Source organism: Primulina tabacum, chromosome 14 (genome assembly GCF_025594145.1).
Source record: "Primulina tabacum isolate GXHZ01 chromosome 14, ASM2559414v2, whole genome shotgun sequence".
Classification (NCBI taxonomy): domain Eukaryota; kingdom Viridiplantae; phylum Streptophyta; class Magnoliopsida; order Lamiales; family Gesneriaceae; genus Primulina; species Primulina tabacum.
Window position 1 is genome coordinate 36,063,848 of NC_134563.1, and position 26,185 is coordinate 36,090,032.

A 26,185-nucleotide genomic window follows, 5' to 3' on the forward strand; every position below is an offset into this window, starting at 1 on the left:
AAATATAACAGAGGGAACAAGTAAACTTCATTTTGGAAGTGTCAACCAACAAAGATGACAACTACATTCCATAGTAAAGTTATCTAACACATGGTTTTATCACCACCCTTGGAAGTCATTTTAGATTGATGAACTCCTATATTTCAATTCTCAAGCCTATCAGGAGCATCGGAACTATGTAACTTGAAGCTCGTTGCAAGGTGGAAAATCCCACAACCTGCATCAACACAAAACATATTATCCAGTCCAACAAAAAACAGTGGCCATCACCTACCAAATTGCACATGCGTCATTATCAAATTCAACACGGAAAATCAAAGCACAAAAAACTTAGTGTGTCTATACAAACAATTTTTATTAATGTCCATGTTGGATACCTAAACTTTCCTCAACTATCGCAAAATAGGAATGTCTTATAAAAAGCAGCAAAGATGTTCATTTTTTTTATTTTTTCCAGACTACCTTGTTATATCTTATGGGCTTGCAATGGCCAAATGGCAACAAATGTGCTCGATATCAAGAGAAAATACTAAATGGAGATGAATTCTTTTTATCATCCCACATATATTAGACAGTTCTTTACAACGGATTGGTGAAAGCACGTGCATGATGCATAGATTCATTTAATATCATCCCCGTATATTACAAGATCATAGCTACCATGAGATTACATGAATAGTTTTCTTACTGCATAATAAGAGAGTAGATTAGAATGAGCTAAATTTTCCACGATTTAGTGTTTCATTTAGAGAATTAATTGCATTAAACCACCTTCTTTTGATACTCCAAAAGCTAAAAGCATTGATGTTATCCACAAGCTACAAAGTGGTATTTCTGGTCAATAGTCAATAATCAATCTTAATATTAGTTTCTGCTAAATTATATTGCTTCAGAACAGACTTTTCCTCTTTTATCCAATAATCCCACCTTAGTAAGGCAGGGAGGCTCGCAAGCTAGTTTTTCAAGAATCAAACACAAAACCCACCAAAATTTAAAAAATACATAAGGCTAACTATTTAAGAGTACCTGTTTAGGTCGTAAATCACCAGATGTAGACCAAGGACGAATAGTGGCAGAGTCGACTTCACCGGTAGGCAGAGGCACCACGGGATTGCTGTTGATAAATGGGATGCCTTCCTCTGGCCCCATTGGGCTAATGGCAGTCATAGATGAATCGGGTGCAGGGCCCGGAGATGTGGCCTCTCGGGGCTGAAATGGCCAAGGAAATGCTGGAGAAGATGCCACAACCCCACCAGAACTAGGTTGGGGAAATGGCATGATTTTGAGTTGGTGGCAAAGAGACCTTCACAGCCAACTTTTGACCTTGTTGGCATAATTTGTTTGAGCCATTGTAGTAGGAGAAGTAGAAGAAGCCTGCGCGAGAGGTGTGCCACTTCAATTTGCAGAGTTGTTCACAAATTGTTAAAATTCAATTTGCAGATCGACGTTTTAAACAAAATTTAGATGATACAAAACTACTTATACTGCAATGTCTTGTAATTATCCGAACGCAACTTTTTTCTAATATTGTCAGAGGAATGAAAAAACCAGAATGTGAAGATAATGTTTGCTCTTGTAAAGGGAACATTCGCGCTTGAATTAAAAAAAAAAATTGAAACCATCCCTGATTGTTACATTATCTTCGACATGGAAACAGCATAATTTGTCACTTCTCTATTAATACAAACACTAAGAATCAAGTATCCAGACAAACAGCCTCAAAGGTTGGAAGTATAAAAAAATCCAAATCATACATCTGGCCCATTATTATGCTTAAACAACTCAAAATTGAATTCTAAAGTCTAAACAAGAAAATGAACATGAATACACACAGAAGAAAGTGTAACCTTACTGTGTAAGATGTAGAATTGGGCTGCTTCAAGAATGTAGCTTGGGTAAAGTTACAGAGACCGAAGGCTTTCTGGTTCTGGAAAACGTAGAGCTTGTACTCATATTTGTTCTGAAAAACTTGCAAAACAAAAAGCAATTGAAAGTCATTTTTCACATTTACTGCTCTAGAAAATATCCAGTAGCCACAGTTAAAAAAGTCCCCAGCTTGCGTGAGAAAAATCAAGAAAAACTTACTGACAGAGTCTCCAACTTGAACCTGTGGATTTTTCCAGCCCAAACTACCAGTCACCACCACTGTGGCCGACTCAGAGATTTGATACAGTATAGTGACAAAAGCGAAGATGAAGATCAAAATGGAGGAAAATCCCATGAAATTTTATGGGTTCTTTTCCCTTAAGAAAAACACTTGAGAGTTGTGGTGAAAACTGAAATTTTAAGTCGAGGAATTCAACAGAGAAAACTTGAAAGAAATGTGTGTGTGTGCGGGCTTAGAGAGCTGCCAGGCTTGTATAGACAGCAGAGCTTTATGCAGTAAAAGTATATAAATGCTTGACAGGACAATGGAAACAGTATATTTATGACTAATATTTCAGATAATAATAAAAGATTAAAATTCAAGTACCTTTTCATGCCAATGGTGATGGAGATTATCATTCTTAAATCATTAGTGTTGTGAGTATGAATCTCGAGTACGTATTTGGCAACAGAATCTATGCTCTCTTTACGAGTACGTTTTGACAAAAAATTCAAAATCCTCTGAATATCCCAATTTTGATATTTGCGTGTTTAAAAACCCAATATCAAAGGTGCGCATTCGTACGAACAAGCAAAAGAACACGTGTAATTGTGTAAATGTCCAGTCTGATTGTGTCTTAAAGACATAAAAATTAGGAGTGGGAAAAAATACCGAAATATCGAAAAATCGTACCGAAAAAAAATACCGAACTTACCGAAAAAATCGGTATACCGAACATTTCGATACGGTATGATACCGTACCGAAATTTTCGGTATCGATATCGGTATGAAATATTTTTTTTTTCGGTATTTCGGTATATACCGAAATATCGAAAATAATTTTTTATTATTAATTTTTTTAAAATTTAAGTTCGATATACGACATTTTGTCGGGTTTTCGGTACAACGACATTTTTTCGGTATACCGACAAAATTTTCGGTGTCGATACGGTACCGGTATGAACTTTTCCCATACCAAAAATTCGGTATACCGAATTTTCGGTATCGGTATACCGAATGTGCGGTATACCGAATTTTCGGTATCGATATCGGTATGAAAAAATTTCATAGCGATATTTTCGATACGGTATATGGTACCGTAGTTCGGTATGGTATACCGTACCCACCCCTAAATTAAAAACCCAGCCTTGAACGTGGTGGATCACTCTAAATTACACAGTAAACACCAAAAAGAAATAACTATGGACCAAAACAAATACCAGAAAACAAGCCAAAAAAGTGAACTTCGAAACTTAAATTGGGTGTGAGGAGAAGTGTTTCTTCTCGACTTTGAAATTTGTATTAGTATTTGATGAATCACGATGTATGTGATTTGTGAAATGGAATAGGTAGCAATGATTGTCCAGTTCACGGATTTTTCGAGTTTGTTCAAAAAATATTTGATTCGTATTTGTATTCATCAAATTCGAATTTTTTTCTAAATCACAGACTTTGATATTTTATTAATATATATATATATTAAACAAATATATTTAGAGTCTTTTAATTATTTATTTTCGAACAATAGTTCGAATATCTCGCAAACATGTTAAAATATTTCGATATGAACTCGAACTCAACAATTATTTGAATCGAACTCAATCAAAAGAAATTTACATTTTTCTTGTTTCGAATCGAATTCGATGTCGAATATATTTATTTCGAGCCAAATTTGAACATTATTTTTTTAACATATTCGACTTGATTCGATACATTTAAACTTACCATCCATTTTAGATTTTTATCTTAGTTTTTGCATATTTTTGTACGCTTTTTGATTATTATATGGAGAATAAATTATAGTTTAATGGGAATGGAATGTCGTCATCTCACATTATTTATCAAGAAAAATTCGAAGTATGGCTTGTGACAGAAAAAAAAAATAGAATTTTATTTAGAGAATTAAAGAAGGATTAAAATTTGGCTAATATTTCTATTTTTTTAAAAAAAAATCTCATCGAAAAAGAATTGTTAGAAGGGCATTTTAGATAAAATTATTATTTTTATAATGATAAAATCAAAATTTTAAAAGTGTCTTTTTAGATACTTTTGAGTGTGTGAGCTTTACAAAATGGACGGAACTTAAATATGCGTAGTCTACAATGTCCAAATAGGCCCAATCGTCCAGCCCACTGCAAATAATCTTTTGGTTGTCTAAATTTTATCATAATTTGAGTCTGGTCTCGCAAATTTATAAAATTCGAAAGTCTCCAGTAGATAATATACCAGTCTAAATCAAGTTATATATATATATATATATATATATATATAGTTTTTAAATTATTTATCAAATTATTTCTTTTTATTTAAATTTTATCGATAACAAATATAAAAGAAAGGATCTTTTTTTAACCGAGTGGACAGTGAACCGGACTAAACAATTTTGAACTTGATGTATCCAAATGACAAATTGGACTTCAAAGTCTTGCCCTTGTATCCATTTACACTTGACTTGGAAATCTTTGAGTTAGCATCCTCACCTAATTGGTAGCTGTCAAAAACCATTTATTTGACAATTATTATTTACCCATCTTTGATTCCATTCCACTAAATTACCCAATTGCCAAAAAAAAAAAAAAAAAGTGAAAAGGCAAGCAATGCATATGGTCACAAAAGGGATTCCACTAAAATGCTAGTCAATGTAATTTGTCTTGTTGCAAACTAGATTCTTAAAGCATTTGATGCCTATGTTGTCCCTATTAGTGTTGTAGGCATCAATAGTATTCTTTGACCATAACACTTTCACTAGTCAAAATTTCATAAAATTAGCTTCGCACTCACAACCACTCGGCAGCGGGTTTATTTAGTGCGCGGATGCGAGTTTCTCCGTTACCCAAAAAAAAAAGGAAAAAAACACGAAACGACATATATGGATTCAAAAAACACGATATCGTAACGATTTAGATTCATATTAAATTTTATAAAGATGGTGAATAACACATTTGCATGCTGTAGTGCCCCCTTAGAACTATACAAGTCTGCAGCTATTTGTCCACTGTTGAAAGCAATGCATCTGCCCACTCCCAACTCCACCGAACAATATCACATGGACTCCTCCCTTGACCTTCTCTAAATATTATAATCTTTAATCTTTATCTCATTATTACGTACTATCGTTATTATTCTAGCTTTATTGCAGCCACATGTGAAGCTTCAAATCAAATTAATGCATTCTTCTCCCACTTTTTTCACGTACAGCTAGCGCACTTCATAATCTGCTCAAAATATCAAACACTTAATGAAAAGCCAAAAAATATATATATAAAGCCAAATTACTGATTTTGAACTAAATGTGGGGTAATTAGGAGGAGTTAATGTTACCGCCGGAGTAAATGATGACAAATTTGTGCGGTGAATCAGCAGAATTTTACTGGTAGAGTGCTGGTTCTTCCGTTGTTGGTAATAGCGACTTTCTTGGATTTTGGCATGCTGTCAAACTTCATTGTTTGCTCTGTTCTTTGTCTTCTGGCTTCGTATACACATAAAACATAATACATCAGCCATCAAGCAAAGAGTTGGACTCACTGTTGAGTCACTCAATCAATTTTTTATATATATAAATATTCTTTTTTAAAAAAGTGAAATTAAAATTGAAAAAGTAAAAATAAAGTTTAAAATTTTCTGGTTTATTTCATCCTATCCATGTGGGCATTGCCCACATGATAGAATGGATGGCCAAGATTTGCCCATACATATGTAGGACTCATTTTTTTTTTGAAATTGTATGTGTGGCAAGATCTTACCCGTTGAAATGAAGTGAGGGTAGTATCACATAGGTAAAGAAAGGAAAGAGAAATAGAGGACTGACTAATTATTATTTTTATTTTACACAATGAGTATGATTAAATACTGTAATGATTTAAAACTAATAAATTAATTTTTCACGTGTGGTTATCTTTATGGTTAGTAAATTGGTCTAACCAATTTTTTTCATAATATATCCCAAATTTTTTTAATCATATAAACTATAAAACTAAGTTAATGATTGTTCAAATTTGACTAAAAAAATATCATAAACCAAGATATGAACTTGAAAATTATTAAAAAAAATTCCATCAAACTCGCTATTTACTTTATAGCACTATGTTATTATATCATATTCAACTCAAAAATACCAGTTTGAGTTTCTTGATGATTTCCATGAAGGCGCTTTGCAGATGACGTGTACAAGTTATCTGATTCAATTTGGTAATCTTTCACTTTTTCCTATTTCACAGCAACCAAACCAAATGATCCAATTTAGTGCAATGAAATCAACTTTTTTCTTGAAAATGTTTTAAGGGAAAAAAGATGATGATTCTGACCTTATAAGTTGGAGTCGAACAATAAGAAACTGAACCATTTTGTGCATTCTGAATGTTGTTCTTGAGTACTTGAGCTTGATGGGGTGGTGACTTGTTATCATCTGTTCCATTTCAGTAGGATAATGTGATATAATATATAGATTTAGACCAATAAATATTATACGTAGTATGCGAGAAAATGAGATTCATTAATTTCTTGATTTTACCGTTGAATGGAGTGATTTCTTCCTCTGTTACACTTAATCTCACCCATTCATCAACAGTGTCCCTCCATTTCCTGGAACACAAACCACCACGATTTAAAGAATATGGTGCAGTTTCTTGAAGAATGAAAAACCATTGTTTCTCACACAAACCTGACGAGGATTTTCACCAACCTACGAACTTCATCTGATGAATGTTTTCTCAGTCGAGTGACTTGTCTTCCAATGTCAGTTTCCTTAAAAATGTGCACATATAATCTTAATAACCCAATAACCAATATCGAATAGAAAACGATTAAAAGGGAAAACACATCGTTGATATAGTAATTAATTAATTCACCTTAAGTGCTTTGAATGTGATATTCATTACCACTAGCCTCTGAAGCAGGCCAACCAAACTCCCCTCGGACTAAAAATTCAGTCACCAAAAAATAAAATTTAATAGACTCCCAATAATTCATCAAATTACAAGTTAAAAACATTAACTTTAAAGCACATTCGATTAAATAATAAATTTTGAAAAATGGGAAACCTGGGTGGAAGAATCTAAGAGATTCTTGATTTCAAGAATCTCTCTCAGTTCGATACCATTCTCTTCCTCCTCTTCTTGCACTTCATTCTTTGACGCCATTTTTTCTGAGCTCATTTCTTGAGTTTCATGGCTTACAGGTTCTGTACCATTGCACTTTGGCCCTCTGAAAAAGTGATTCTCACAATTCTGGCACTTGGAAAATACTGGTGCATAAAGTTTCTGAATGATTCCGTCTCTTCGATTCTTCAACTCCTTTTCATGATCAGCAGATGCTAAAGAGATTGCCATATCAATCCAAGTCCAAACATCCAACTCTGAATCCACTACCAAAGAACGAAACTCATCAAAATCCATTCTTAATAAAAGATCTCTTCAAAAAATCGTCTTTCAGTTCAAGATTCTTGCGATAACTTTCTTGAAACAGCGCAACATATTGGCTAAGAATAGAGAATAGCTCATGATAAACAAGAACTCTAACGGGTTCCAATATATCTCGAACTCTTGTTGATTCTCTCGAATGATGTTCAGTAAGCACTGTACCTTGAACTTTGAAGCCGAGGAAACAGGACCAATTTGGGTTGTGTTTCGGCAGGAGAAGTACGGGTGTGTTTTGGATGTATTTAAATGCAAGTGGTAAAGTTTTCGATTTATTAGTATTTTTCAGAAAAATTTAAAAATAAACAGAAAAGTTGCAATTTGAGTTTTAATGTTTCTTACTTGAAGATTTTGTTAGATATATATTATCAAATTTCAATTTTATTTTTATTTGTCCAGTTTTTTTTTTTTTTTATTTGAAAAGCGAACATGAAATGAAACAATACATATATCAATATTACATTAATATTGCATTGACGAATGTATTAAAAAAGACTAAAATTTCAAAAAATAGCGGTTTAAGAATTTTAAAAAGTGAAACAAATTTTAAATTAGAGAAAAAATTTAATTAATCACCTTAGACGGAAGCAAACAAGTCCAAGTCCAACCGCAATGGGAGTCGACATGTAGACGTAGGCCAATGTTTTGAAGAATAATAAGGGATTTGTCCCCTTTTGGGCTCCATTTTCTCAAATTATGTGAAATGGCTTAAATGCCCATAACTAAAATCAACTTTTTATTGAGTTTACAGGTACACTGGTGGGGCTATATTTGTATATTAAATCGAAAGATAAGATTGTTGTTAGCCAAATTGAGAAAGTTGTTGGTCAATGGTAGTAATCGAGGTCATAAATAATCATTTGGAGCACTAATGGTTTTACAAAATTCTTGTTACATTACAATTAGAGTTGGAAAATTTTAGGGGATGGGGAATCGTGCCATTTCTTATTTTTGACTTTCGAATTTCTTAGCCATAAGCAATGAATTTACTAAAATGACATGGTTGGGTTTTGCGGGTTGTGTGGAAGGCCCAAAATTGGCCCAAATAGACAATGATGTTAATACTTTCAAAGTAAAAGTTTTGGTCCATTCAGGAGATCAAAGCCCATGGACCATACTCGAATGTGAGAGGGATCTCATTTTATTTAACTATTGAATGCTTTAAGTTGACCCGACCAAATTACACATAAACTTATACTAGATTTTTTCATATATCAATTTTGCGAAAAATATTTTTTTACATATCTAATTCATTAAATATATATTTTACGCTATAGATACAGATGAAATCGATTCTACTCGCAAATATACATCTGTTAGACCGTTTCATAAAATACTTCCGCACAAAATTATATAAGAATTGTGCTGCATAGATTTCATATTGGATGTTTGATCGTCTTTGTCCAAAAAGTTACTTTGTTGGAGTTTGATCTATGGAATAATAGTCAGACCGTCGAATCAGATGATTGAATGATATATTTATTTTTTCTACTTCGATTTTCATATGGTTTTTACAGTGATATCTATGTTATGTGTTTTGGTGTGTATTTTTCTTGAATTTCTAATTTCTCCAAGTACGATTTAGATTATTGTTACAATCTTATTATTATAAATTATGTAAAAAAATCTTATCATTATAATTTTTTTCATGGATATTTCCAATTTACTAGAACACCAATAATTAGTTTTTGGCAACCTCTTTTGCAAGCGGGACCCATAATTTTAAAAGAATGACCAAAGTTCAATGCTAAACGGGAAAGCACAAACAATAATGTTCGGAGATTGAAAATTTAATTTAAAGATTAATTAACTGTATATTTCAAATATATATATATATAGTTTAGTTTTCTATGTTTAATATTATTTTTAAATATTTATATATATATGAACTAAGTTTTAGAAAGATATAAAATCGTTTATAAATTAATTAAATAATAATAAATATATAAAATTCTGACAAAAAAATAAATAAATACGAGGGAGTATCTGTATTTGACCCCAATCAACTGCCCATGTCATCCACCATCAGAGGTTGGGATCTTTACTAAAACCTTACTACATATTTGCTGTTCTTAAATAATAATAATAATAAAAAAAAAACTACAAATTTGCTGTACTCTGTATTATTATCTGTTCCCAGTGAAACTATTTTTACAGCTTTTGATTTCTTTAAGGCTGAAGGGAGAAAAGTATGAACTTGCCTAGATTCCTTAGCCACAACGTAAATGATCCCTTGATTCCCTAGAAACCCAAGGCGGCTGGAAGAATCTTCTTCTGTCCCATTTCGTAAAGGTTTACTCGCCACCCAACCCCAATCCAAAAGTTTTCGTCTTTCTGTTAAAAAATGAAAGAATTTGTTTATTAGCAAAAAATGAAAGAAATTGTTTATTAGCAAAAAAATGGATCTTTCCGAGTTGGTAAAAAATATTTCGCACTTTTATGTATTTTCAAGTGCTGGCCATTTTCTTGGATTTTAACGCAAAGTTTATTTGTAAACTTCTACCACATAATAATTGAGCTTCCATATTGTGATCTGTTCGCTACATCTGCTGCATATATCCGGTCTTGTTATTGATGGTAGGTATGGTGTGAAACCTTGTCGAATTTCTGAGTACAACTGTTCACCGCGCATTCAGCGCGTGGTGTTGACCGTTAGGTGGTGGTCTTGTTGGTTTTAGTCAGTCTTCTTAATGTGTGATAAAGGTTTAAAAGTTTCGAGGGTTTTAAAATCTTCGATCGCTTTTTTTGGTGTGCTAGATCGTGAGCTTTCTCGTGCTATTTTTCGTTTTCAGCTTTAAGATTTTGGAAGTTCGAGGATAAACTTTTAAATACTGCTATTTGAAGTGTCATGGACTCACGGGATTGCTAGTTTTTTTATGGTATTTTATCCTATGGATTTTTATACAGAGCGTGAAGCTGAGTACTTTGTTGAAGAAAGATCTCTTGCATCACTGTTAGTTTGTTGGATGGATGTCAAGAGTGGTACTAGAGGGGGTGGAGCAGTTTCTGTAGCAATTGAATTTGATTTGGAGTGAATCAGATGACATGAATGGTAATGGCATTGATAAAATGCCATCGGTGTTAGAAAATAAGGCTGAAAACAACCTGAAGATTTTGATGGGTGTGGGCCGAGTTTATGGTTATGATACTCCGATTCATAAAAATAAGTTTCCAGAAAAAGAGCTCAATCGTGGTGTATTAACAGGGACAGTGACAGTGACAGAGGATAATCCAATGGAAATAACAAGGATATATCCAGATGAATTATCTAGTGTTGATCCAGATTTAGCATATCAGAAGAAAAAAACAGTATTTGCATCCGATGATGAGTCTTTAACTGAACAATCTGATTTGTGTACAGCACCCGAACAGAACCAGGGGAGGACAAGTTTGTTGGAGTCATCACCCGTTGACGAGGTTTCACCGTCAAAAGATTTTAGTAGCGGTTCACTACCTCGGGCGCGAAGAGGTTAGCATTTACAATTGTTGGTAACTTATCCAGTTGATTTTTGATATCTGATTTAGTTGCCTTGGCATGGCATCATGTGAAAATTTTAATATAAGCTCAGAACTGGTATTAATGCTGTTGGTGGCTTATTTTGCTGTTTCATCGGTTTTATTTCTGGTATATTTCCAGTATTTACATGGTTCTTTCTCTCTTTCTGTCCATCATAAAGTCAATGTTAAGTAAAGGGAGACTTTCTGTTTGAGATTTGAATGTGTCTGATTGTGCATTTTCCTTGTCATCTCAAGATTTGGATTACTGCATCACAGCACCAGTGCAGAGAACTCTTTTTCTTGACAGCCAAGAGGCCACAATTTCAAAATCTATGATTGAGAGAAGGGTTAATCCAAGGCCTGATCTAAAATTGGATAGACTATCTGAACATGAGAAGGTGACATGAACATCAATGGAATTATATTTCTTTGTTGAATTTGTGGCTTTATTATTTGTTATTTATATTTTTCGTGTATCTGTGTGTTTGAACTCCCTCTGTTACCTTGCATGAGTTCCATGTAGAAGCTACAAGATCACTACAAGGACACTTGCATTTGGTAAATGTTTCACCCTAGGCATATTTCATATTCATTGACACATGTCCCATGAAATTCAATATTTTTGCACACGAAAGCTCTTAGGACAGATTTCTTTGTGATTGCACTTGTGCCTGCTAGCCTGTCTTTCCTTTGTGCTATTCATGTATTATATCTCTGTAGTGTTGAAGAACCACTCATAACTAAAAGGACACTCTCAAAAAGGATATCTTGTCCTATGCAATTAATAGCTCTGTGCTTGTGACCATTATCTGCAAGTGTATTATCTGCCTGGTTTTCCAATATGATGATTTTGTTTTCCTGTAATATATGCTTTCATTCGCTATAGTTTGATGTCTCTTAGCCATTCCTTTAGCCCGTGGAAAAGATCCGTGCCTACTTTTTTTCCTAGTTATATAGTAGGCTTGACTTATTTGTAGCCCATGCGATGATTTCTGCTAAATGCGATGTGCACCTTATTCTTCAACTGTTTTTTTCTTGTATAGATTAAAAGGATATACTAGACTGATGTCGATTTCTTATAACTACTGCTTTTTTACTTTTCGTACCCAGAAAAAGCTAATAGTGAACTTAGTGAAGATACAAAGTGATGGGACTGTGGAGGTCGACCTCACGAAGGGTGCTCATGAAGCTTCTGAGTTGCTAGAGCTCCAGCCAGACCTCCAGCCAGATGAGGCAATTCCTCGTACTACTGATTATATCATGACTGGTTACGACAAACCTATTCCAAAATTAAAGATCGCCCTGCTTATTGTTGGGACAAGAGGAGATGTTCAGCCTTTTCTAGCTATAGCTAGGAGACTTCAGGTAAGCCTTCAAATTTTGGAATTGCTCGAATTTGTGATATTTAATTAATGTTTTCACAATAGTATATAGTTTACTTTTTCATGAAGAACTTTGTGAAGATTTTGTTTCAAATGTTTAACTGACTTCGTATGTAACAACAGGAATATGGCCATCATGTTAGGTTGGCAACTCATTCCAACTTCAGTGGATTTGTCAAGTTAGCTGGGGTCGGTTTTTACCCGTTGGGTGGTGATCCTCATGTTTTGGCTGGATGTAAGAGGTCCTCGACATGCTTGTATTCCTGTGAATATTCTTGGAATTTAATCTAAGATATCCTTGCTGCTGATTATTTATTTTCGCACTAGTAGCTGTTGATACTTGTGTTTTTTGTACTTGGTCCATAACTATAGTTTAAGATTAAAACTATGTTTCATATTTCTGAATTTTTTACTATAAACTTGTAGCCCTTGTAATGCACTTTGCAAATTTTTTATTTTTTCATTAGTTAATTAGCTGATAATAATCTTGACTAAGTTTTTTTAATACAATCACAGATATGGCAAGAAATAAAGGTCTTATTCCATCTGGTCCAGGAGAAATTACCATGCAACGGAAACAAATAAAGGCCATCATTGAATCTCTCCTTCCAGCATGCACAGAACCTGATCCAGTGACGGGTGAGCCATTCAGGGCTCAGGCAATTATAGCAAACCCACCTGCATATGGTTAGTTCTAAACTAAAAGCATTTGGGAACTTTCTCTATCCTTTAAAAACTTATTTGGTAAATATATATCCAAAAGCCACACTTTTTCTTTTTAGTTCGTCTTAAACATATTAGGTTTTTTGGTTATCAGGACATGCACATGTGGCTGAGGCTCTTGGCGTTCCCCTGCACATCTTCTTCACGATGCCTTGGACGTAAGTTTGTATATTTTTGCCTGATCTCTATTCCTGTCTTATCTTTCTAACAAATTGAATCTTACTTATAAGAAAAAAAAAGGAAAAAAAATATTTACACGTGTAATTTATTTTCAGGCCAACATATGCATTCCCTCATCCATTGGCAAGAGCACCGCAGAGTGCAGCATACTGGGTATGTTTCAATTTCATGAAATGCTCTTCTTTAATTTGGATAAATTTACTGAATTTCATGATAAATGTAGACCTTGTATTTCTTGATTGATCCAGCTATCATATATTCTTGTGGATTTACTGATATGGTGGGGCATAAGAAGCTATATTAATGACTTTAGGAAAAATAAGCTTAAGCTCGCCCCTATTGCATACTTCAGCACGTACCATGGTTCGATTTCTCATCTTCCAACAGGCTACATGTGGAGTCCCAATGTCGTCCCCAAGCCAAATGGTAAGCATTTTCCTCTGCTGGTATTATTTAATCAGTCATTGATCTTTACATTATATGTTGATTAATATGATTGATATCTTTGAGATTTTCAAATTATCCAAGTATTTTGCCTTTTTCATTTGGTAAAATATTCCTGTTCCACTTTTCATAGTTCGGTTTCGTGGTATAGACTATGGGTTCTAGATATATTTATATTTTAATGGTGATCCATCACAACTGATATTTCTTTTTCTAAAATGCAGACTGGGGTCCCCTGGTTGATGTTGTTGGCTACTGTTTTATAAATCTTGGATCAAAATACGAACCGACTGAAGAATTTCTTCAGTGGATAAAAAAAGGCGATGAACCAATTTATATTGGCTTTGGAAGCATGGTATGTCGGTTAAATGAGAATGTTTCATATTCTGTAATGGGATCCTTTATGCGTTAACTTTGATTGTTTGATTAGCCTCTTGAGGATTCAAAGAAAACGACGGTTATTATCTTGGAGGCATTGAAGAATACAGGGCAGAGAGGAATAATCGATCGAGGGTGGGGCAACCTTGGTACTCGTATGTTTCTTTCATCTGTTATATGACTTTATCATTTTGCATTTTATTGCTACTCTAGTGATGTCATATGTTCAGGAGTCAGTGTACATCTGATAAGTGGGTTGAAATTTTATCGCGAATCGTTGGCTTGTAATCATCCTACCTTGTATTTGAGCATAATTTGAGAATATAAATCTGCACAATCATATAATATAACCTTTAAAATGTAACATACTCGTGCTCAAGCACACTTGTTCTTCTCAGTAACATTATTTACACTTTCTTTCTATTGCAGATGAAAATATCCCGGACAATGTTTTCCTTCTTGTGGACTGCCCGCATGATTGGTTGTTTCCTCAGTGTTCAGCTGTGGTTAGTCCAGATCCGAAGCTGCATTTGTGTGTATATCTTCTTCTTTTTTTTTTTTTTTTGGGAAGGGGAGTTTGAAATAGTAGCTTTAACATCAATTGATTATCGTTGTTGAATTTAGAAAAATGTTCGAGTACAGATTTTTCATAGAAAGAACTCTGTTCATTATATCCTGTTGCACTCATGAAGAATAACATTGCATTTTTTAGGTTCATCATGGCGGAGCTGGAACCACAGCCACTGGACTACAAGCAGGGGTAAGCAAGAGATTAAAATGTCCATATGTGTTTTGATTAATTAATGATTCAGCATATGCCCTCAAGTAAACTACCCACATTTCTGTACTCCATTGCCATGAATACAGATGTGCATGTGACTTATCGAAAGAAAGGTTTGAATTTTACTGAACCATTAGACAGCATAAACACGGAACGAGTTTATTGATATGCAGTGTCCTACAACCATAGTTCCGTTCTTTGGAGACCAGTTTTTCTGGGGAGAAAGAGTCTATCAGAAAGGATTGGGACCTGCACCAATTCCTATTTCACAGCTTAGTGTTGAATCTCTTTCAGAAGCTATACAATTCATGCTCCAACCAGAGGTACGTATTAACTTAGTCAATACCTAAAACGTTATGGCATAAGTGAAGCTTATGGCATAAGTGAAGCATAAAAGATTGAATCTCATTGTGCACGTGAGTTTCTCTGCCAAGGCTTGGAAATTATCCGAACATTCTATGTTCGACATAAGAGGGAGTATTAGAATTTACTCCCTATGGTCATTGTCCTCTTGTGACTAATTTTGTGGTGGTGTCACATTTAAGTTGATACACGGTTGAGTAGCTACTCATAATTACCACCAGTAACTTTTGGAATGTAGCAGCAAGTGCGCAGTACAACATTGTCATAGTGTAGAACCGTTTAAACGGCAACCATTGTTTCCAATACATATCTGATCAAATAGACCTGTTTAATACCGTTGGCCATGAGCTAGTAGGACTTGAGGGTTGCTGTATTACATATTGTCAAAGCAATATCTTTTAATGCTAAAAAATCATCTCCAGGTAAAATCACGAGTGATGGAATTAGCACAACATATCCAGAACGAAGATGGTGTTGGAGCCGCAGTTGATGCATTTCATCGTCATTTACCGCCTGAGCTTCCAATGCCATCACCACCACATTCAGAAAAGGATGAAACTCCAAGTCCGCTGCAATGGATTTTCATTCAGATTGGAAGACTGTGTTGCCTACCATGTCGTGGTTCTTGAATTTCTTGCAGTATTCATATACTCCATTACGCTGTAAATAGTCACCTCTTGCTAGCAATTCATTTCATTTTTCTTGTTTGTTTTGCTTCTTTGTTAATTATTTTGACGTATTTGCTCAAGAAGTTTAACCTTCAAGCTCCCATGATATTTTTTAATCACATTTAACGATTTTTGTAGCAGACTCATTTTTACATTTTAATTGAAATTAGCACTACCACTAAACACATTGTCTTGGCACTGGTTTATACCGAATTATTTGAGATAAATCTTCTGGGACGAGCTCTCGAATTTATAACAAAACATTTCCTCCGATCAAATTAATAATTTTCATATCATTTTCTTCCAAATCAGATTACATCTATTATTATATCATGAAAATAAATTGATTTCAATTTATTAGAATAACTTATAGTTGAAATTTTACTTTAGGCAAAACAGTGAATAAAATTTAAATTTTCGTAGTGTTAATGATATATCACATGTCGATGTTTTCAATTTCACACGTTTTTTTTTTTTGAAGTTTTCTTGGCCACTAATGTCACAGTATAAAATTATCTCCAAAGTAATCGATCCTCTGTGTATTCCCGTTTCCCTCTGCAAAACAGCGTAAAATGTCCATTTCTGCGGCGCCCACAGTCCCCAGAACCGTCGTTAAAACATCGTTTTCTTCAACATCGACGATTTCGAAGCTTCCGCACTTGACCTCTCTTCAGTTCCCAACGGAGCTTCGCACCTTTCAACTCCGGAGCCAGTCCCTTAAATCTGAGCCAAGCCGACGAACTCTGGTAAATGTGATTTTGTTAATGAAAATTAGCAACTATGACCTTTTTCCAACAATTTGTGATGTGGTTTAGAAATTTATTTGAAGGTTCGTTGTGGTTTATTTTTTATTCTGGGCAGGGAAAAGTTCTGTTTTTTTTGTACGATTATGAATTGGTAATTGTACATGGTGACGTTGGTTGGACTTGTTCTAATTTCAGTTTTTATTTTGTAGTTATTTTTTTATCCACAATTGAAATGGTGGTGTTTGGTTTTTGCGGAGGTATATTCCATTTTTCCCTTGTAATATTAGTGAAAGAAAGAGGTTTCGAAATGCAAAAGATTGAGCTTTCTCCATATTTATTTTCAAGAATTAATGAGATTATCTTGGTAAAATTCTTCTCGGAGTTGTAGACATGGTTAAATATGCTTTAGAATTAGTATCATTACTTGTGAAACTGAAATGTATGGAACTCGAGCTACAAGGTCATAAAGAAACAATGAACAAAAGCACCGCACCTTGTCATAAAGAAACAACGAACAAAAACACTGCACCTTGTGTTTCCCCTGTTCCACAACAAGAAAGCTCGATTTATAAGGTCAGAATTTTCTACCTGTAAGCATTTTGATGGCAGACTTTTCAAGATAAAAAAAATAATAATAATATAACTAACCAAGAAATAAAAGCTCTTTCAAAATAGTTGATCTTGACAGTATCAAGGCTTTTAGATTTTGTCATATGTTGGAGCTAATAGAATGAATGTCATTGCATTAGGTTGCATCAAAGCAGCAGACATTTTCTTCTTTTGATGAGTTGTTGGAAAAATCTGATAAACCAGTACTTGTAGACTTTTATGCTACTTGGTATGTCTCTTTGTTACTTTCAACTTCAGATGTTCTATGTGATAAGTATTGTCCTGATTCTGTGTTTGAAATTTTTAGGTTTGGTCCTTTGCCAGTTTATGGTTCCTGTTCTAGAACAAGTCAGCTCTAAAATGGAGGGTAAGATCCTAGTGGTGAAAATTGACACAGAGAAATATTCCAGCCTTGCAAATGAGTACAGTATAAAGGCGTTCCCAACTTTCATTCTGTTTGTGAATGGAAAACCAGTTGATCGCTTTGTAAGTAGCATTTTAGTTACCTTGGTATTCTTCAAATATTTGCTTGATGCTTGCAAGATTCAGCTCTGTCTTATTATATTATTGACTAAGCCAGAGAAGACAAGTGAAAGATTGTGGGAAATGACAAGAAAATTTTCTTTTATCCCATAGCTTTCAGATTGTCTTGGATCCCAGTGTCACAACTCACAATTAGAAATAACTGGTTTGATATGTGTGTGGATTAACACCTATATTCTTCATTCATAAAAGCTCATCATGATTACTATGTGGTGTCAACTGTCAACTTTTGAGGACTGTTTGTGGTTAAATGTATTAATATCCTATAACATACATAAATCAATTTTCAGGAGGGTGCGATGACTGCCGACAAGCTCATTGAACGCATTGAAACTTCACTAAAAGTTAAGCAGAGTGGAAGAGGTGAGATAATTTGATTTCCATCCTCTCACACACACAAAAGAAAGGAATTACTACTCCTGATTATATATTACTCTTCGGGCAGGATTGAAGTTATTTTAAAATTTGAGAGATCAATGTAGAAGGTGCAGGCCACCTAAATTTGTGGATAATGCTTACTTTGAATGTGGTAAGGTTTGATTCTTGCCTTTGGAGTATTAATCATTGCTTACGTTGGTTCAAACTTTTGAGTGCTTTAGTTTGAGCATAATGTTTTTTGAACTTCTAATGTACTTATTTTAAGACGGAGAATGAATTTGATAGTTATTTTACTTGTTCAGATTTAACAACCTTGATTGCCTTGGAATTGTTTCATACGGCAATTGGAGTACAAAGTCAGGTTGAGTTGAAATAAACGGTTTTTTTTTCAATTTCTTATTGTTGACATTGTATTCTTGTTGGTGACTTTATAAGAACATAAATATGTTGCATATACCATTTATTTTTATATTCACAATGTGAGGGGTTTTTATGTAAAATGTTTCATTAGACACAGTGGAGACTCAGGAGCTTCGATGGAGATGGCTTAGAAATTCTTTAATGTAATAAACTATTTTGTATCTTGATACAGCCTTGAATAGAATTGTGGAAAATGTCAGGAGCTGACTGCTCTATGCGAATCTTTCTTCCTTGGAGATACTTGAATATGCTATACAGTAAGACCTCGTTAAATCAAAAGCCATCATCCTGATGATCCATCAATGCCCAAGATCCATCTTCCTGCTGCACCATACCTTTATTCTTCTCACACCACCACGAAGCTGGTACACAATGTTCGTCCTTCAGCACATCCATGTACTTGTTAACAAGCCCGATATCACGATTAACTTCGAGCTTGAATCCCCCTTTACTCCCCTGGGTGCCTGCAACTCCATGCAAATAAACTTCCAAGCTATGCCAACTGTTTTCGTTGCCTGGATTCTTCAAGTAGTCCGATTCCTCGGTGTTAATGACCAACTCTTCACCAACATCTGTGTAGTTTATCAAGGGGTATAATGTAACAACATCTAGTGCATTCTTTGTGCGCAGAACATGAAGATTCTTTAGGTTTGCATATAGTCTACTAAAATCGTCATTCCCCACACGAGGACTGGCAAATACGAAGGCTGTGACAGGACAGGCCTTGTTAGGCATTTCCCGAGGCCTATTGTATCCATTAGCAACTATGTCTACTGCATTTAGTGTGGCGACCGCTGCTCCTAAGCTATGTCCTGTTATAGTTATGCTGATTTCTTCATTCTTGTACTCGTCCACCAATCTTCTTACCTCGGTGAGAACCTAAGGACATTACAATTGTTCAAATTAATCAATTATGTCTGCATGTACACACACCGAGCTGATCAAAGATAGTAAACCCCTTCCACGTAATTATGTTTTAGCTATAAATTTTCTTCCCGCCTCCCTGATTTTTTCTATTTTATTGGATACTGGATATGAAGATATTTTTGGTTGCCACTTTATCCATTTACTTGCCTGGTTTCTTGCGCTGGTCTTGTTAAATAGTGATCTTGGATCTTCAGAATTGTATATAGAATACCAGCCTAGATGCACCTTGACCTCAGCATTAGTTCCAAAGATATTTGGAGCAGGAACTAAAACAAACTCCAAATCATTCGCCCATTCAAGAGCCTGAATTGTCCCTCTCCAAGCTATCAAAATATCCCTTCGCCCCAATGCATTTTTCCCTTCATCTGTAGCCACAGCAACATACCCCATCCAATTCGATTCCTTGCTCCAAGCCTCCCTAGACCACGATTTCACAATAATGGCCTCGGAAACTTCAATAGATGAAGTCGCATAAAAATATTTTGTAACCTGATACTTAAACTCCCTGCCTTTATCTATTCCTACTTTAGAAAAGAGATCATATTCTGCATATCTACTGCTTCCTGCATATTTTGATGCCTTTTCGTGGTTGAAAGTGTCATATGTTACTTGGGCCATTTCACCGTAGTTGATAATATATCGACGAAGGTCGCTGTCGAGAGGGTCCAACAGACCTTGCCAGTGGTTTTTACCACTTAGAAGACTCCATCTTTTGGCAATGTCGCTTTTCACTTCTGTGCTGCTGACTTCTCTCCTCTGCTTCCTCTCGCAGAAATGGATCACCTTGTCTTCGCCACATTGCACCAAAAAATTCAAGCATTATTATTATTTTCTTTTTAAATCCATTGTTTGTTTCATGGGGAAATTATCTATCATATAATATGAAACAATGTAAAAGTCACGTGTAAATTTTTTTTTATTATTTAAGTCTTGTTTGTTAACGAACAATATATAATATATATATATATATATATATATATATATATATATATATATATATATTAAAAAAATAATTTTATATTAAAAAAATAATTTTCACCTTTAAAATACAATATCGTCTATTCTCATTAAACTTTTAGTTGCCATCTTGAAATCGTTGGATAAATTAATTTAACAGACTGGTAGCTAATCTCTTACGCACATTTAATGGATATAAATAAATTAATTTAGTAAGACTGGTAGCTACAGTTTTTCTTTTTTTTAGATATCTTCCGAGTAAGATTTTAGGACACTTTACATTTATTCAACAATTTTAGATTGAAATGCTAACCTTTCAGAGTCATATTCCCGTTTAGAGTGTCTTCGGAAACGGAGATATTCCTGTTAAAAAACACAAAATCTCACCAAAAAGTAAATAAGATCAAGAAACGACTTTGACTAATCAACAAACACATCCATGTACGGTTTTGTTGATGTTACCCACATGGGTAGTGTTTTTATTCACTCAACGTATGATACGTGTACTGAGTAGATAATTCATCGTAATTCATTCAACCATGATATATGGATGAGTAATAATGATTCATCACTCCACACACGTGTTATGTGCTGAGTGGATGAAGAAACTACCAATATAGTGAGCACCCATAAATTCTCTAAATTCCATTTGCTGCATGCATGGTAAAAAGATTGCCAAATGATGAAAAATTGCATTCTACTGTTCTCTTTTGAAGGGAAAAAAGCCATAAATTTGTCTAAAATATTGGGGGCTACATCAAAAGACGACTGAGGTCCTTGAATAAGCAGGGGCTTATCGAGTCAGGACCCAAAAATTTAGTTATATATGATCAATATAATACAAATAATAAACGATTACCCTGTTTGATCGTGTTTGCGCTTCCTTTAATTTTGTCCCGAGAAATTCTGAAAATACCTTTCTGTATGTGGTGTTGTAGGAGAGAAAATGCAAGTATATGCGTATATATAGCTAGCCATTCTTCTATGGTTAGTGAGTAGTTGCCACACACAAATTCTTACATATCATGATCGTATGGTGTACAAATTGGCTACAGATAACCTCATTCATCTCCATAACCGTTTTAAATGTTCTTGGACTCCAAATGCAAGCAAACCCCAATAGTCTTCCATATCTGTTAAAATTCATATTTGTAAGTAAAGTAAATTTGTTATCATACTTTTCGTTCAGATCTATAATACTAAAGAGTGAACAAATTCAATTAATATAATATTAATACCTGAGATCTTATTCATAATATTTTTCAAAAATTTATATATTTAACATCAAGCATCATTCTTAGAGCATATAAGTTTTGTTACGGTCTTCATCTATGTACTCACAATGAGGTGACATTCACTTATTGGATGATCACTTATTTGAACTAAACTTTTTCTTGAGGGTTAATTCAACTCAGTTGTATCATTATTATATCTTGCTTCCAAGTTACAATTTATCAATGTTATGGACGAAAGAAGATTCTTGCGAGAATGAAAGGCAAATAAGTTAACATGAGCTAAATATATATTGACGAAAATGCATGGCAAATGGAATAAAATAAGATGCTTTTGAGTCCAATAAGGTAAGCCTAGCTCCAATTACATTTTTTTTCCGCGTTTTGGGCGTAAACGCATCCTTATCCATCTAGTACTTTACAAATTATAATTTCAAATTCCATAAGTAACCCTCAGTTTTTTTTTAAAAAACAATTATTAATTAATCAAATCTTCCTCAAATTCTTATTAAATTTTTCAATCCAAATTAAAGTATGACATCTCTTTTCAATATCTCACCAAAATACAAAAATAAATACCACCTCAAGTCGTTACATTTAGGATCGTTAACTTTTACTCATGCAATATATATAGAGTGGGTCTCATGTGACCGTGAGACGGGTAACCTTACCGATATTCACATTAAAAAGTAATACTCTTAGCATAAAAAGTAATATTTTTTCATGGATGACCCAAATAAGAGATCCGTCTCACAAATACGACCAGTAAGACCGTCTCACACAAGTTTTTACCCCATATATATACACACACATATAAAGAGAGCTTTCAAACCACGGACGTCAGAAAGGAGATAAGATGGAGGCATATGCATGGGATAATGTACAGAAGAATAGTTACGTAGAGCTATTAAGTTCTACGCAATATATGACAAAATTATTGAAAGGATTTAAAAATTTTGATATTATACCGCGTGTTCAGATTATACAATTTACTTTTTAATTAGTTTTGATATATTGCACACACAGTGCACACTTATGTGAACACAGATGGTGTGACATTAACCTATTAGATGTGATTAAACATAGAAAATTTGTATATCCAATAGGTGAATGTCAAATCATCGGTGCTCACATATGTGTACAGTGAGTGTGCAACATATAAAATTTGTGTGTGTGTGTGACTCAAAATATGCATATATAATTCGATGGAGCTCCATTCAAGCTATGACATCTGGAGCCGAAGGGCGCACGAAGTGAACGCCGATGCCATGAAGTTGCACGAACAATGAGCGCTACTGACATACTTTTGGGCGAATGGAACATCAATGAACCGATCTCACACCAGAATAAGAGGGACTCCAATACTGTTCAGGTATGAGATTGTGCAATTTAGATGGGCTTAAAAGATTTGATATGTAAGAAAGATGATTGAATGGAAATATAATTTCTTAATTTAGATGATTTACTTAATATTATCTTTTACTTGTTGATTTGATTGAGTATAATATATTTAATAAGATTTTGTCTTTCTAGATAATGAGATAATTATGTAAATATTATCATGATATGATATCATTGTTCAAAAGGAGTTTTGTTCCTAATTAAACTCATATTTTCTTTGCGAAATAGGTTTTCTTGTGGAGATAAACTCTAGGAGAGAGAAAGTCTATAAATAAAAGAAACAAGGACATTGTTGTGGCCTCTTCTTGATTGATCATTCATTTCAGAGAAATACATTCTACAAGGACGTTGCTGTTTTGAAGAGTGATGTTTCACGTGTTGCCGTAATTGTTGGAGACATTTCAGACAACACGCGTACAAGTAGTTGGCTGAAGATCGGGTTTTGTTGCTCCAAGTTTTTGGCATCACGTTTTTGCATTCATATTTGTGTTTTAGTATTGTTGGTTGTTTTAGAAAGCTATTTATTTTCTCAATGTGTTGAGGAAATTGATTTTAGTAATAATCACTATTGGTACTGTTTTAGTATAAACTCATTGGTTTTATAGTGATTAATTTTTGCCCTGAGGCATCGTACCTTGTGCAAATTTAATCTTGTCCATCATATTTATTTAAAGTTAATTTGTGTTACAAACTTTAATATTCTGTTGCATGTTGTCTTAAATGTTGTAACTAAAGAGGTTGAAGGAAATAATATATTCACACGTTCCATTAGTTGAAAGATACATCAATATATACACCTATAGAATTCTAAAATAGATAGCTATCCTAATTGAGAGGATTACAAGAATATACGGAGGATAATCTAATTTAGCTAACTATCCTAAAAGAGAAGATTACAATAAAATCATACTAATTAACAAAGATTGAATAAGATATGGTAGCCTAATAGGCCCCCTCAAGTTGGTGCTCCAACGGTGACACCAATCTTGAATGAAAGATCCTTGAGCCGATAGCGAGAAAGTGGCTTGGTTAGTGCATCGGCCAGCTGATCAGCAGAGGAAACATGAGATACTATGAGATTTCCATTCTGCACGAGTTCTCGAACAAAATGATAGTCCAAAGCAATGTGCTTCATGCAAGAATGAAATACCGGGTTTGCACATAAGTACGTTGCACCAATGTTGTCACTGTAAAGCGTCGGTGGAGAACTGACAGAGACACCAAGTTCATCAAGGAGAGAACGAATCCATTGAAGTTCTGCTGCAGCCGAGGCAATGGCCCTATATTCAGCTTCTGTGGAAGAGCGAGCAACCGATCGTTGTTTCTTAGAACTCCAAGAGATTGGATTAGGACCAAGAAAAACAACATAGGCACCTGTAGATGTCCGATCATCTGGATTACCTACCCAATCGGCATCACAGAACGCGTGAAGTGACAATGAGGTATGGCATTGCAAGCGAATGCCATAAGTTCGTGTACCATTTAGATAGCGAAGAAGACGCTTAACCGCACCCCAGTGAGTGGCTGTGGGAGCATGCATAAACTGAGATAGTTTGTTGACAGCAAATGCATTGTCAGGACGACTGATGAGCAAATATTGTAAACTACCAACTACTTGTCGATAGAGGGTTGCATCTGCAGGCGGTGACCCGTCATTAAGGCACAGAGAGGAGGAAGTGGCCAGAGGCGTTTGTACAGGATTAGAAGTGTTGTGCTTGGAAAGAATGTCGAGTAGATATTTCTGCTGAGTAAGGCGTAGGCCTCCAGAACAACAAACAACCTCAACACCAAGGAAGTACGATAGGTGGCCCAGATCCTTGATTGAAAAACGAGAACCCAACTGCTGAACAAAATTTTGGATGACCGAAGTATCATTTCTTGTGAGGATCGAGTCATCAACATACACAAGGAGATACATAGTGGTGGTTGAGCGCCGATAAATGAAAAGGGAGGTGTCAGATTTTGAATTTGTAAACCCAACATCAAGAAGAAATTGACGAAGTTCATGGTACCAAGCACGAGGTGCTTGTTTAAGACCATAGATGGCTTTACGGAGACTGCACACATGAGAGGACAAATCTGGAGCAACAAAACCCGGAGGCTGAGCCATATAAACCTCCTCATTCAAATGGCCATGTAGAAATGCATTATTAACGTCCATCTGACGAAGAGACCAACCACGAGAGATAGCTAAAGAGAGAAGTACACGTACTGTCGTTGGTTTAGCCACCGGGCTGAAGGTTTCATGATAGTCAACTCCCGGGCGTTGATGGAAACCCTTTGCGACGAGTCGAGCATTGTAGCGATCAACTGATCCATCAGGGTTTCGTTTAATACGAAAAACCCATATTGCAACCAACAAGATTTTGGGAAGGATTTGGAGGAACCAAGTCCCAGGTTCTATTGCGAAGAAGAGCATCGAATTCTTCAGACATAGCGGCACGCCACCGAGGGTCTTTTAAGGCCTGGGTATGAGAGGTCGGTTCAGAGTCAGTTGGGAGGGTGGTAATGGTGAGGCTGTACTTGGGATTTGGTTTGAAGATGTTGTGTTGTGACCGAGTGACCATTGGATGTTGGGATGGGGGTGGTGGTGTTTGAACAGGTGGTTCTCGGAGAGGAGAAGTTGGTTGCATGGTAACAGGTGAGGAATTTGTTGAAGCTGTCTCGGGTAGGGTTGGGTGAGAAGATGGAGTTACTGTCACGATGGTGGAATTGGGAGGTTGAGTGGTTGGTGAAGGGCGACCCGGCACGACAGCCTCCTGAACCACCACAGACGGTGGCACATCCTGTGGTCTACTATGAGAAGAAACACTAGCCGGAGAGGACGAGGGAAAAGGAAACTCAGATTCGACAAAGACAACATGTCGGGAGACATAAATTTTATGAGAGGAAAGCTCATAACAAAGGTACGCACTTTGAGTGAGAGAGTAACCTAGAAAGACACATGGGAGTGATCGAGACTCCAATTTGTGGGATGTGTATGGGCGCAGCCAGGGATAACAGAGACACCCAAAGACTCGGAGTCGAGAGAGGTTGGGAGGAGTGCGATAGAGGC

At 35.2% G+C, this 26,185-nt stretch overlaps 3 protein-coding genes, 2 long non-coding RNA genes and 1 pseudogene across 13 annotated transcripts; 1 reads left to right on the plus strand and 5 right to left on the minus strand.

Moving 5' to 3' along the window:
• Positions 1–5: 5 nt before the first annotated feature.
• On the minus strand, positions 6–2,438 carry LOC142525538 (uncharacterized; annotated as a pseudogene).
• Positions 2,439–4,974: 2,536 nt separating this feature from the next.
• On the minus strand, positions 4,975–7,764 carry LOC142524618 (putative mediator of RNA polymerase II transcription subunit 26c). 3 transcript variants are annotated; one of them, XR_012814918.1, is made up of 8 exons: positions 7,126–7,764; positions 6,934–7,002; positions 6,747–6,829; positions 6,597–6,667; positions 6,391–6,491; positions 6,202–6,292; positions 5,408–5,551; positions 4,975–5,301 (listed from the first exon to the last, which is right to left on the minus strand). XR_012814918.1 is itself a non-coding variant. In XM_075628653.1 (8 exons), exons 1-7 carry the CDS (start codon positions 7,477–7,479, stop codon positions 5,443–5,445), a joined length of 882 nt encoding a protein of 293 aa, XP_075484768.1. In that variant the 5' UTR covers positions 7,480–7,764; the 3' UTR covers positions 4,975–5,301; positions 5,408–5,442. The 3 variants fall into 3 exon arrangements, 2 of the variants coding, with proteins under 2 accessions (XP_075484768.1, XP_075484771.1); XM_075628653.1 differs by having other exon boundaries at positions 5,408–5,555; XM_075628656.1 differs by lacking the exon at positions 5,408–5,551.
• A 1,818-nt stretch (positions 7,765–9,582) lies between these two features.
• LOC142524879 (sterol 3-beta-glucosyltransferase UGT80B1-like) lies at positions 9,583–18,159 on the plus strand. Of its 7 annotated transcripts, none has more exons than XM_075629023.1 (18): positions 9,583–9,792; positions 10,408–10,969; positions 11,254–11,396; positions 12,109–12,363; positions 12,504–12,615; positions 12,897–13,067; positions 13,198–13,261; positions 13,379–13,436; positions 13,532–13,709; positions 13,952–14,082; positions 14,158–14,260; positions 14,535–14,611; positions 14,818–14,865; positions 15,060–15,209; positions 15,672–16,663; positions 16,873–16,920; positions 17,413–17,758; positions 18,106–18,159. In XM_075629023.1, exons 2-15 carry the CDS (start codon positions 10,546–10,548, stop codon positions 15,876–15,878), a joined length of 2,121 nt encoding a protein of 706 aa, XP_075485138.1. In that variant the 5' UTR covers positions 9,583–9,792; positions 10,408–10,545; the 3' UTR covers positions 15,879–16,663; positions 16,873–16,920; positions 17,413–17,758; positions 18,106–18,159. The 7 variants fall into 7 exon arrangements, with proteins under 7 accessions (XP_075485138.1, XP_075485145.1, XP_075485139.1 ...); XM_075629030.1 differs by having other exon boundaries at positions 9,586–9,792; positions 10,862–10,969; XM_075629024.1 differs by lacking the exon at positions 9,583–9,792 and adding an exon at positions 9,944–10,077.
• On the minus strand, positions 9,593–10,023 carry LOC142524882 (uncharacterized). Its single transcript, XR_012814985.1, has 2 exons — positions 9,936–10,023; positions 9,593–9,834 (listed from the first exon to the last, which is right to left on the minus strand). It is a non-coding gene; the product is annotated as an uncharacterized LOC142524882 (long non-coding RNA).
• On the minus strand, positions 16,786–17,406 carry LOC142524881 (uncharacterized). Its single transcript, XR_012814984.1, has 2 exons — positions 17,193–17,406; positions 16,786–17,156 (listed from the first exon to the last, which is right to left on the minus strand). It is a non-coding gene; the product is annotated as an uncharacterized LOC142524881 (long non-coding RNA).
• A 531-nt stretch (positions 18,160–18,690) lies between the features above and the next one.
• LOC142524880 (phospholipase A1-IIgamma) lies at positions 18,691–21,564 on the minus strand. The gene is made up of 4 exons (XM_075629031.1): positions 21,357–21,564; positions 20,811–20,860; positions 19,688–20,328; positions 18,691–19,492 (listed from the first exon to the last, which is right to left on the minus strand). The coding sequence occupies exons 2-4, from the start codon at positions 20,821–20,823 to the stop codon at positions 18,887–18,889; spliced, it is 1,260 nt and encodes a 419-aa protein (XP_075485146.1). The 5' UTR covers positions 20,824–20,860; positions 21,357–21,564; the 3' UTR covers positions 18,691–18,886.
• Between the last annotated feature and the right edge of the window lie 4,621 nt (positions 21,565–26,185).

What these genes read in the sequence shown, in the direction of transcription:
- LOC142524879 (XM_075629023.1), top strand. Translation starts at nt 10,546, where the DNA reads ATGAATGGTAATGGCATTGATAAAATGCCATCGGTGTTAGAAAATAAG. An exon ending in CGCAGAGTGCAGCATACTGG is followed by an intron (nt 13,437 to 13,531) that starts GTATGTTTCAAT and finishes TGATTGATCCAG; the next exon opens with CTATCATATATTCTTGTGGA. An exon ending in TTCCTCAGTGTTCAGCTGTG is followed by an intron (nt 14,612 to 14,817) that starts GTTAGTCCAGAT and finishes TGCATTTTTTAG; the next exon opens with GTTCATCATGGCGGAGCTGG.
- LOC142524618 (XM_075628653.1), bottom strand. Translation starts at nt 7,479, where the DNA reads ATGGATTTTGATGAGTTTCGTTCTTTGGTAGTGGATTCAGAGTTGGAT. An exon ending in TCTTAGATTCTTCCACCCAG is followed by an intron (nt 7,003 to 7,125) that starts GTTTCCCATTTT and finishes CTGAATTTTTAG; the next exon opens with TCCGAGGGGAGTTTGGTTGG. An exon ending in TCACATTCAAAGCACTTAAG is followed by an intron (nt 6,830 to 6,933) that starts GTGAATTAATTA and finishes CACATTTTTAAG; the next exon opens with GAAACTGACATTGGAAGACA.
- LOC142524880 (XM_075629031.1), bottom strand. An exon ending in AGACCAGCGCAAGAAACCAG is followed by an intron (nt 19,493 to 19,687) that starts GCAAGTAAATGG and finishes TAATGTCCTTAG; the next exon opens with GTTCTCACCGAGGTAAGAAG.